The following is a 12,804-nucleotide window of genomic DNA, read 5'->3' as shown; positions in this document are numbered from 1 at the left end:
TCTAGAAAAGCATACAATTTTACAACTTAATGACGTACCACAATATAAATACCCATGTAATTATTACCAGGTCAAGAAACATTTCCAGCACCCTAGAGACCACTTTGTGCCTTTGCCTCCCCCAAAAGGGTAACCCTAACCGCTGTCCTGGCTTCGATTTTAATCACTTCCTTATAGCTCTTTATAGTTTCATCACATAAGTATGTTTCTAAATACTCTTAGTTTACTTATGCCAGTTTTTAAAAAACTTTTTGTAAATTGAATCATGTGGTGATATTCTTTTTATGTCTAGCACTTGCTGCTTCACCTTGCACTTTTATGTTATAGAGATGGCTTCTTTCCTTAAATGACATGAACTGACCTCTGCTAGCTTCAAATTTACTTCTGCAGTCTCCTGCCTCTCTCAGCCTTCAAAGAATTGAAGACCGTGAAGGCCTTGCTCTGGATTAGTTTTAGCTTAAGGGAATGTTGTGGCTGGTTTGGTTTTCTGCCCAGACCACTCAGACTTTCTCCATGACAACAATAAGGCATTTCACTTTCTTAACATTCATGTATTCACTGGAGTAGCACTTTTAATTTCCTTCAAGAACTTTTTCCTTTGTACTCACAGCTTGGTTAACTGTTTGGTGCTAGAACTCTTGCACCAAACATGAAAGTAGTTGGAGAACGAGAAGATTAATTGAAGATATTGTAAGATGGTGCTATCTTATGGAAGACCTTATATGTCATCTTAAAGAATTTGGCCTCATTCCATTGCCAATAGGGGTTTGTTGAATGTTTTTGAGAAAAGAGATCTTTAATATCTGATGATCAAATCTTATTACTCTAGAGCTAGGAATGGAGTAAAATAGTAGCACAGATATGAGCTGATGAAGATCTGTAGTAAGAGGCAGGGGAATCAAAATAAGGAAACACTGTAAAAAATCAGTGTTTTTGAAGAATTGACATGATTTAATGGCATCTTTCAAAAATATTACTAAAGGTTTATTCTGCAAATTTTAAGTTCAGAATCATGTATATGCTGAAAAATCTTTAGGATTATTCTTAGCAAACGAAATAATTAAAAATAAATATAAAATTCTTGTATTCATTAGAAAATAATACATTTTTAAGTGATGGGGCAAAAAGCATTTTGCTGTAGGATAAAATATTCTAGGTTTCAGGATGTCTAGTGCTTTTTTTTAAAATTATTTATTTATTTGAGAGAGAGAGCATGAGTAGGGAGAGGGAGAAGTGGAGGGGGACAAGCAGACTCCCTGCTGAGCTGAGCATGGTGCCTCTAGAGGCTTGATCTGTGATCAGGATCTGAGCTAAAGTCAGACACTTCACAGACTGTGCCACCGGGTGCCTCTTTGGATGCTTGGTGCTTTTGAAAGACCTCTGTTACCACTCTGCCAACGTACTAGCTGTACTCTTTTCTCCAAATTATCATTGGTTTCATAGTATAACTTTCTTGAACATGTCTTTTATCTCCTCTTCTTCCCCGCCTAAACTGGATTTATAACCTGCTAGCTTATTACTCCTGTTTTTCCTTAATTGTCTATTTTATTTCTAAAAGTTGATTTTCTTTACATTATTAATTGATTGAAAATGGAATTTTCAGGAATTGGTATAGGTCAAGGAGAATTTCAAAATTGGAGTCAGAAGTTAATAGAGATAAAATCCAATCACACAATTGATGAAATACATTTCATTAATGTAAAGGAGCCTCCCATTTTTTCGGATGTATCTTCAGTGCCAGAGAAAAATCTAACAGGTCCACTAACTGAGGCCCATTTCCTTCAAAATGGATTATTTGGTTTTTCTAGAGAACAGTGTTATATAAATTAAGTGTGACCTTTTGGGTACTCAATAAATAATAAAAATAAATAAATCTCATATTGACACACCTCTCTGATAAGTGCAAGTAATATAAAGTTACTAAGCACATAATTAGCATATAGCATGTTATTAATAAACGTAATAATACAATAAAATATAATTGATTTATTTATAAAAAGTTCTTTTTTTGTTATTAACATCATCATTAAACTTTTTTGGGAAGCAAGAGGAAATAATAACAAATTGTTATTCAAATACAAAATTTGTTGCAAAGGTTTACCAAAAAAGAGAAAATGTGTATTTTGCAATACATATTAAAATGAATTTTTTCTTTTTCTAGGACATACAGAGGAAGAGCATATTTTAAACGGCAATTTTATAAGCAAGCAACTCAAGATTTTTCTGTTGCAATTCATTTAGATCCTAATAACTGGTTAGCATTGTATTATAGAGGTTGCTTATTTAGAAAGAGTAGCCCTTTTAGAGCACTGCAGGATTATAGTGTTTCAGGTATGCCACCCTTAACTGCACATATATAGGAATTTGATCTGAAGTTCAGCAGTTCACTTTCATAGAATGTAATACTAATATGAGACTATTAGTATACTATGTATATTTTTATGTAATTATATATAACTTTATATTAATATATATTTATGTAACATATTTTCCTATATATTTATAAGCTACAATGGTTTAGCCAGAAGTGTTCCTAGTATGCCCTTTTAGTGGATGTGAATGTGTTTCTTGTATGTGTGTGTAACTTTGGCAATGAGAGAATATCATAACAAAGAAATATCTTTCTATATGTTGAGTCTGAGGTTATTTCTGGAAATCCAGGTCTACTTTCTAGCCAGCTTGTCAAAAATGGCAATGATTTTTCCTAGTGGGCTGTGTTCTACTTCATAGGTCTGGCCCATTGACTAGTCAAATTCAAAGTCTTTTAACCCTTAAACTAAAATGCGCTTTGAGATTCCTTAGTGATAGGATGCCAATAGTTAAAAGTAGCCATTTCCACTTTACCTTTTATCAGTGTATTCTTGGCATATAAATATGCCCAGCACAATTCTGGGCATAGAGTAAGTGCTCAGTAAACAGTCCTCAGCTGAAAAAATTATCCATTGTGATGGATAATTCTAGCCAGAGACCAATCCTCCAAACATGGCTGTGTTTCCCTGGGTGTAAAGAGCTAGAATTCCATAATTCTAGATGAGGCAGTATCTAGAGATTAAGAGACAACTAGATTGTTTTTTTTTTTTAAGATTTTATTGTTTTATTTGAGAGAGAGAGTCAGAGATAGCAAGAGAGAGAGAATGAGCAGGGAGAAGAACGAAAAGCAGGCTCCCCACCTTCCATGAATATTCAAATAAAGTAACTCAAAGTTTATTTTATGTGCTGAGAGGAGTCTGGTGCTCTTCCTTCTATTTCAAGGATTTTGGAAGGGAGGACTAAGTTAAATTTTTGTTTAATTCTCTTGTAATCTTTGCATATAATTTCTGCTCTCTGATTCTCCATTTTTACTTATCCATACAATTCTTGTGGTTACTGTTCATGAACATCTTGGGGTTCAAAGCATAAATTTAGCAGAGACAATTCTAGTTTGAAGGTCAAGCACAGCCTTATTTCTTCTGTCAGCCCTGTCCATCTGCCATCTGGCCAAACTCCTTTCTCCTTGTCATCTCTAAAGCCTTGGGCAGCCCCAGTGGCACAGCGGTTTAGCGCTGCCTGCAGCCCAGGGCATGATCCTGGAGACCCTGGATCGAGTTCCACGTCGGGCTCTCTGCATGGAGCCTGCTTCTCCCTCTGCCTGTGTCTCTGCCTCTCTCTCTGTCTCTCTGTGTCTCTATGAATAAATAAATAAAATCTTAAAAGAAAATAAAAAAAAAAAATAACACCTCTTTCCCATACTTCCCTCTACTCCAAGTTGTGCACTCCTCACTCTCTCTTTTCTAGGCTGTCACAATAATACAAAATCCCTGTTATTTATTTATTCAGAGCAGACCAGCTTGATTTTGGCTTTATCCTTTTCTATAGGTTAACCTAAAGAGTTTTATCTTCCATAGTCAAGAAGGATCCTTAAGACAAACATTATATGTTCTCATTCATTTGGGGAATATAAATAGTGAAAGGGAATAGAAGGGAAGGGAGAAGAAATAGGTAGGAAATATCAGAAAGGGAGACAGAACATAAAGACTCCTAACTCTGGGAAACGAACTAGGGGTGGTGGAAGGGGAGGAGGGCGGGGCGGGGGTGTGTGAATGGGTGACGGGCACTGAGGGGGGCACTTGACGGGATGAGCACTGGGTGTTATTCTGTATGTTGGCAAATTGAACACCAATAAAATAATAAATTTATTATTTAAAAAACAAAAAACAAAAAGCACTGATATAGGGCAGCCCAGGTGGCTCAGCGGTTTAGCGCCGCCTTCGGCCCAGGGCGTGATCCTGGAGATCCAGGATGGAGTCCCACGTCGGGCTCCCTGAATGGAGCCTGCTTCTCCCTCTGCCTGTGTCTCTGCCTCTCTCTCTCTGTGTCTCTCTTGAACAAATAAATAAAATCTTAAAATAAAATAAAATAAAATAAAATAAAATAGAAAGAATAAACAAAATACAAATACAAAAAAAAAGAAGGATCCTTAAGATTTTTTTTCCAAGTAATAATAATATCTAACATTTATTGGGCATTTTACTACTCGCCAAACACTATTCTAAATACTGCACATGGAATGTCTCAATTAATATGTAGAATAATGCTATGAGATAGGTATTATTTTCATTCCTGATGAAGAAATGGAAGCACAGAGAAGTGAAATAATTCTAATATTTTTTTCCTTGGGAAGAGTTTTTTTTAATTTTCCTAAAGCAACCACTAAAGCTGAAGCTGACTTGCTCTTGGCTAGCCAATCATACTGTGAATAGAGTAGTCAGACTGCCTTCATGTGATTATTTAATCTGTATGATCATTGCTTGCACTAGATATACTGTATGATCATTGCTTGCACTAGATATACTTCCCAAAATTTAGTACCATGAATATTTGTTCTGAGACTGAAAGTGCTATGCACATTTTTGGGAAAACTTTCCTTTCTTAGGCCAGAATGGGCCTGAGGGGCTTAGAAGACATGGAAGAAATGTTGTGAAAAACCCATCTAATTCACTAGCATGCTTTTAAAAGTGAAGGGAAGATTAGTAAGTGAAGAGACGTGATGATCTCTAGACCAATTACTGATGAGAGATACACACCTGCGAAAAGATTCTTTTTGCCCCACACTCTTATTATTTGGGACATGCATAGTCAGGTTGCCTGCTTGAATTGCAAGTTCTGCGTGCCATGGAGTAGCCTCTTTGAGCTGTCCTTCCTGGTTGCTGAGTATTATCCTGATCTCTGCCATCTGCCCCAGTCTGGAGTTGTACCAGTTGTTTGGTATGCCCTCCTGATAATTAATGCATCAATAGCAATGCCCTCCTGATAATTAATGGCATCAAGGGCAAGGGTGCCCTTCTGACTGCAATCCACTGAAGTGAATCAGAGTTTAGATTCCATCTTTGACATTGACTTGCATCATGACCATATTCAATGTACCTAGTGCCTTTGCACCATAATCTGTTCATCTTCTTCATCACTTCAATCTGAAGTGAGTGGGCTATCCAAGATTACCACCAGGATTTCTTCCAGTTTTAATGAGTTTATGAACCTTGATAGCCACACTGTTACTTATAAACACATACATTTTTTTATATGAATGCTATTTCTAAATCACCAAATAAATACACTTATCACAGACATGTTTTATAAAATGTCAAAATGTAAGAATAAGCAATATGAAGGTAAAAACAAAAATATAACTCAGATATGTTTGTTCAGAACCTGAATAAGATATATATTTTTATTTTTAAGCTCTCATAAATGATGGCTATGAGAATCTTAGTTGTTTTCTACATCGGGGCATACTCTATACGGATCTAAAACTTTGGTTGCTGGCAATCTGTGACTTTGAAACTGTTATTTCTCTAGAAAGGTATGTTTTTCTTTTATTCTTATTGATTTCACTTTTGTATAAAGAAAAAAAAACAAAATGAAAGACAAAACCTTTTCCTCTCATCATTAATAACCTTGTAAAATGAGACAATTGTAAAGCAATCTTAGAAATACTTACTTCTAAAATAAGACTACTTCTAAAATAAGACCTGTTCCCAACATCGGTTTGCCTCAGATACTTTTGCAAATTTTAGAAATTAAATGCATCTGAGAGGAGTCCAATCCACAGATAGTAACATAAAGTTAGTGACAGCAGCATGGGGAAACCCAAGTTAGAGCTTTTTGAGGTTAACTTCATGAAAAACTGTCACCAACTTTTAAAATAATGGAGAAAATATTCTGCTTGATATTGCTATGCACAACATATGACTCAATAGGAGGAAACTCTATTTAGAACATCTGACTTCATTTTGCATAGTAAAGCAAAAGAAAAAACAAATTCCATTAGAATGTAGGTTCAGGAAGAAACAAAGACTGAAAGTTGCACACACTGGTCAGAAACATCAGCTGTGAAACACAGAATGAATTAATTTCCTTTCTTTTCAATGAAACATTCATTAAAATGAAAGGTGTAAAAAAAAGTAACAAACCATGCCAATCCCATGCCAACCAGCAGACTGTTTACCTAGCTTATTGAAGGTAAACTTTAAGGTAGACTCAGAGAAGTCATGGAAAATGGCTCCATAATGGCCACAGCAGTTTTCTTTTGGATATTTTTGAGCCAGGAAGGGTAGGGAGTTTCAATTGCAAAAAAGCCAAAAAAATGGGCAGTACGAAATTTGATGTTTTTTAGGCAAAGGGTCCAGGCTTCTAAGGAAGCTGGGCTATAGGATACGTAGTTCTCACTTTGAAATAGAGGCATCACACAAAGTGATTTCTAAACCATTTCTATATTGAAAATTTTTTGACTCTAAGACAAAAATGCATTTATTTGATATAGAAAAGAAGCTGGGTTAATACCTACCTACATGGAGAGGGTTTTTAATCCCAGACTTTAAGAAAATTACTGTTTTTCTGTTACTCAGGGCAACTACAACATAGCCTGAGGTGAAAATTTAAATTGAGAGGAACTGAGCTTGCAATTCAAGATAATCAAGATTAAGTTGAGGAAGAGTAAAGTATTGCCTGGGGACTTCAGGAATTCTTTTCTTAGCATAAACTCTATAAATGTTGATTCTCTACTAAGGATTTTATAAAGGTGTTTGTAATTTTTAATAGAGAATAATAGTTAATTGATTTACTTTGCTTTAGTAAAACATTAAAAAACCCGATATATATTGATGTATGTATTTTACTAGGTTCATTCAAAATTGAAAAACATTCAGAATAATTAAAATGTCTAACAAGATTTTGCTTTCTCATTTTTTTTAGAACTGTTATTCTGGCTTACATAAATATTGGCCTCATACATCTACTATACTTGGATAACTACTTTGAAGCCACTTGGCATTTTTCTGAGGCTATTAGACTTGATCCTTTATATATTCAAAGCTATATTTGTCGAGCAGAAACCTATCAGAAGGTATTTTAGGTTTTGAAAATTTTGATATTTTTTTAAAAAAAGATTTAATTCTCTGGATATCTACCTGTTCAATATAATTTTAGTATATTAATGTATTTGTTTTCAGTTAGTTATAGAGAATAGTGCATTTTCAAGCAATAAATATTAAGGAGATGTAGTAAACTATAATTACCTATGTATAAAGTATGAGACATGAATTTTTGTCTTTCACTTAAAAATAACTTTTTTCCTTATTACAAAATTAATATATATTTATTTCATGTAATATATGTATGCAAATAAGTTTAAAACCATAATTTTATTCTCTAGAGACAACTACTATGAACATTTTGAGTCTTTAGTTTTGAGAGTGTGTCTGTGTGTGTGTGTATGTGTATGAGTGAGTGGGTGGGTTTGTAGAATGGGACCTGTGCATATAATGAGATCTCATTCATACTTACCTTTAAATTTTTTTTAAATTTACAAGTTATTTAAATTAAAAAAATGTAATTCATCTTTGGTGTTATGACATCAAACAATGTATAAATAGCAAAAGTCCTCCCTGATTCCAACCAAATCTGACTTTTCCAGAGATAAATGCTACTAATTGTTGTTTCTACCTTTCAAGATAGATATCCCCATCTACCACTCCACCTCTAATCATCCTGTCCAAGACACTCATTCCTCACCAGGGTTACTGCAGGGACCTCTTGGTCTTCTTGCTTCTGTTCTTTACTGCTTTTTGATGGATTTTCAACACAGCAGCCATAATGATCCTGTTAAAAACATAAGTCAGATTATTTCACTTTGCCCAAAACGCTTTAATAGCTTCCCTTGCACTCAGAATAAAAACCAAATCCTGAAAAAGCTAAAGAGCTTTTTAGCCACAGTAGTTGGTTCCTTATTACCTTTCTTGTAGAGGACTTTGTCCTCTACAAGTCCTCTGATCACAATGGTTGCAGTTAGTCTAGTTTGTACTGTGGTTAAACACATAGACACACACACACACACACACAAAAACTCCAAAACACTTAAAAATCACTGTAATAGGGGATCCCTGGGTGGCGCAGCAGTTTGGCGCCTGCCTTTGGCCCAGGGCGTGATCCTGGAGACCCGGGATCGAATCCCACGTCGGGCTCCCGGTGCATGGAGCCTGCTTCTCCCTCTGCCGGTGTCTCTGCCTCTCTCTCTCTCTCTCTGTGTGTGTGTGTGTGACTATCATAAATAAATAAAAAAAATTTAAAAAAAAATCACTGTAATAAAATGACAAAAGTTTATTTCTTACTCAGACTGTTTGTCCATGGAGGGTTGGCTATAGGGTCTGTTCTCCATTATCCACATCTGAGGACCCACTGTGACTAGAGTCCCACTCAAAGTCTTTCCCTCCCTGATTATCAAAGTGGAAGACCCAGGGCAGACTTAGTATTGTCCCCAGAGAAAGTTTGCTCTTAACTATTGTTGGGGACATACTTATGATGAGTGGTCCTTTTGCTTAACTCCATGTTGATGGAGCTAAGGGCTTTGGGCGAAGTTGGAACTTCCTCTGGGCACATTTAACAGACCAAAGCACCAGCATGATATCAGGGTATAAGGACATATGCTCAAAGTCTCATTATTCTGCGGAGGAAAAAGTCTCTATGCAGTAATGGTTGAATAAATTATGTTGTAGTCACACCATAGAATATTATGTAGTCAATAAAAGAGTAATTAGAACTATACCAGTTGACTTAGTGGGGTTTCCATGAGATACTGTAGAATAAGAAAAGCAAGAATCAGAAAAGATGTCAAGTATGTATGGTATGATCCCATGTAAAGAAAGCAATGGCAAATCAAACCCTGTGTTTATATATAGAAGAATGCATATACCTATGTGAGTTCAGCCTCCAGAGTGAATCTAATCTAAGATTGCCTGGAGAAGTCCCACCTCAGGACAGCTTATAAAGTTCAGACAGTGAGCCTCCATCTTTCCCAAATAGACTTTCCTCAATGCATAGATATTGGAACAAGTGGAACAATGCAGATACTAAGATGGCTTATCAATTATACCAAGCTGAGCAGGGTCAGCTTGAGAAGCAGTGAATTTCCATGGAAATTCTCAAATTTATTTAAACACATCTCAACCCCCCTACTTTTGGGTTCCTTCTTTTGAATCCACCCACTATTTCCTCCAAACAGCTTGTAGCATTTCAACAGATACTGCCTACTTCTGCTCACAAATTAGTTCTGTGCATTCTCCTCTTTGTATCACTATGTCATTGTTGTAAGAGGAGTTGCTGATGTCCTAGGATCATTTTGCTTGGGTCTCTATAGTCCTCCTTTTATGATATTCCCAGTGACAGCAGGTTTTTGTTCCCACGTTTGTACAAATCCAGATCATGCTCCTGAAACCTGTATTAAGGAAAAAAAAATCAATGTTTACTTTTCATTATATGTTAATTTTAAACATATAATTTCCATTATCCTTGTATTTTGTTTTGTTCATTCATTTACTTATTAAGTGCAAGCTTATTTTTCCTCTTTTATCTTTTTAAAAGATTTTATTTATTTATTTAGAGGGAAAGAGTGTGTGTGTGTGTGCAAGCGGGTGGGGAGAAACAGAGGAAGAGGGAGAGAGGATCTCAAGCAGACTCTTTGTGCTGTGGGGCTCGATGTGATCGAGCCTGATGTGGGGCTCGATTTCGTGATCCTGAGATCATAACCTGACCTGAAATCAAGAGTTGGTCACTTAACTGACTGAGTCTCCAGGTGCCCATTGACTCCATTATTTTGAAGTGGAATTTACCTTAGTTTTTATTTTTCCTTCCTTTCTAGTTTAGTAGGAAAGGTGTTCTAGTTGAAGGAGAAAGGCCAAAAAGCTAAGTGGGAAGGGAAAACAAACTAGAAAGTATGATATAATGACATTTATGTAAAATTATATATATGTGTGTGTGTGGGTATGTGTAATCATTCTTCAAAATTAAAGATAGATGTTTTAGAAAAACCAAAGACTTTGCATCACAAACTTCTTAAAAACTTTTCTGTATCCTATTTGCTTTGATGATTCTTTAAAAAAATGTGTATTGGGAGATGTTTTTGCAAAATTTCTGTACTGAAGGGTGGGAGGGAAATAGAAGGGAATCAATATTTATTTTAAGCAAAGTTTCTGTTTATTGCTCAATAGTTGCATAAATTGAAAAAGGCGATAAGAGAGTTATCTCGTGCTATCCACCTTCAGCCAGATGGAATCCAATTGTATATAATAAGGTATGAACATAGAAATGGAGTTCTTCTTGGGATAGCTTAGCACATGAGCTAACTGTTGGAATCATTACTTACCTCTTGAACCGTCTAGCCTCCTCTTTTTACACTTAATCTCCCAGGAATGACCATCTTCCAACTAGCAAGTCAGCTATAGCTACTGTATTTATAATTTATGTTATAAAATAACCAAATCCTTCTCATTGCTGTATCTTTGTATCAAAACACAGCTGTTTAAAATGTGGTATGATCCAGTAATCCCACTACTGAGTATTTATCCAAAGAATACAAGAACACAAAATCAGAGATGTATATACGTCTCTTTGTTTATTGCAACATTATTTACAATAGCCAACCTAGAAGCAGCCCAAGATAGATGAAGGGGTAAAGATATGTATATATACAGTGGAATATTACTAAGGCATAAAAAGAATGAAATGGTGCCATTTGCAACAATATTGATGGATCTAGAGAGTATAATGCTAAGCAAAATAAACTAGCCAGTCAGAGAAAGACAAATACCATACAATTTCATTCATATGTGGAATTTAAAAAGGAGAGAAAAGATACAAACCAAAACACAGACTCTTAACTATAGAGAACAAACAGATGGTTACCAGAGGGGAGATGGGTGTGGGGGGACAGGTGAAATTTTTATGGCTGAATAATATCCATTGCACATATATACCATATCTCCTTAAAAATTGAAGTGTAGGGGATCCCTGGGTGGCTCAGCGGTTTAGCGCCTGCTTTTGGCCCAGGGTGTGATCCTGGAGTCCTGGGATCGAGTCTGGCGTCAGGCTCCCGGCATGGAGCCTGCTTCTCCCTCTGCCTGTGTCTCTGCCTCTCTGTCTCTCTGTCTATAATAAATAAATAAATAAATAAATAAATAAATAAATAAATAAATAAATAAATAAATATTTTAAAAAATTGAAGTGTAGTTGGTACACAATGTTATATTAGTTTCAGGTGTGCAACATAGTGATTCAGTAACTCTATACCTTGTTCTGTGCTTACCGCAAGTGTAGCTACCAAACAAATAATACTATTACAATACTATTAACTGTATTTCCTATGCTGTACCTTTCATCTCTATGGTTTATTCATTTCATAACTGGAAGCCTGTACCTCTTTTGGCCCATCCCCCTATCCCCCCTTCTGGCAAGCACCAGTTCTCTGTATTTATGGGTTTGTTTCTGCTTTTGTTGTTTGTTCATTTGATTTTTGGATCCCTTATATAAGTGAAATCATATGGTATTTGTCTTTTTTCAGTCTAACTTATTTCACTTAGCATAATACCTTCTAGGTCCATTCATGTTGTCCCAAATGGCAAGATCTCATTTTTTTAATTGAATGAGTAATATTCCATTGTGTGTATGTATGTACACACACACACACACACACACTCACACACAATATCTTTACTTATTCATCTATTGACGAACACTTAGATTGCTACCATATCTTAGGTATGGTAAATAATGCTGCAATGACATAATGGTGCATATATTCTTTTGAATTAGTGTTTTCATTTTCTTTGGATAAATACTCAAAAGTAGAATTGCTGGGCCATATGGTATTTCTATTTTTAATTTTCTGAGGAACTTCCATACTGTTTTTCATAGTGGCTGTACTAATTTTGATTCCTATCAACAGTGCACAGGGGTTCCCTTTTCTCCACATCCTCATCAATACTTGTTATTTCTTGTCTTTTTAATAATAGCCATCTGACAGGTGTAAGATAATATCTCATTGTGGGTTTGATTTGTATTTCCCCAATGATTAGTGATGTTGAGCATCCTTTCATTTACCCATTGGCCATCCACATGTCTTCTTTGGAAAAATGTCTATTCAGATCCTTTGCCCATTTTTAATCAGATTAATCTTTTCCATGTTGAGTTGTATGAATTCTTTATATATTTTGAATATAAACCCCTTATCAGATATAGCATTTGCAAATATCTTCTCCCAATCAGTAGGTTGACTTTTCATTTTGTTAATGGTTTCCTTTGCCATGCAAGGCTTTTTAGTTCAATATAGTTCCATTTGTTTGCTTTTGCTATTGTTTCCTTTGTCTGAGGAGACAAATAAAAAAAAATATTGCTAGGGCGAATAACAGTTTTTGGCCTATGTTTTCGTTTAGTTTCAGGTTTCACATTAGGTAAAGTCTTTGATTCATTTTATTTTTGTGGTGTAAGAAGGTGTTC

The 12,804-nt window shown here is 35.5% G+C and overlaps 1 protein-coding gene across 1 annotated transcript in view; it reads left to right on the top strand.

Moving 5' to 3' along the window:
• Window positions 1-12,804, top strand: part of TTC6 (tetratricopeptide repeat domain 6) — a 183,089-nt gene that overhangs the window by 127,385 nt on the left and 42,900 nt on the right. Inside the window, exons 15-18 of the mRNA XM_055309051.1 lie at window positions 2,162-2,331; window positions 5,719-5,839; window positions 7,231-7,381; window positions 10,521-10,603. Of these exons, the coding sequence (XP_055165026.1) occupies window positions 2,162-2,331; window positions 5,719-5,839; window positions 7,231-7,381; window positions 10,521-10,603 (525 nt within the window). The remainder of the gene's footprint in view (window positions 1-2,161; window positions 2,332-5,718; window positions 5,840-7,230; window positions 7,382-10,520; window positions 10,604-12,804) is intronic.

This window comes from Nyctereutes procyonoides, unplaced genomic scaffold, assembly GCF_905146905.1.
Source record: "Nyctereutes procyonoides isolate TBG_1078 unplaced genomic scaffold, NYPRO_anot_genome, whole genome shotgun sequence".
Classification (NCBI taxonomy): Eukaryota; Metazoa; Chordata; class Mammalia; order Carnivora; family Canidae; genus Nyctereutes; species Nyctereutes procyonoides.
The sequence above is the reverse complement of the archived record's forward strand: the minus strand, read 5'-3'. Positions and strand labels throughout refer to the sequence as shown.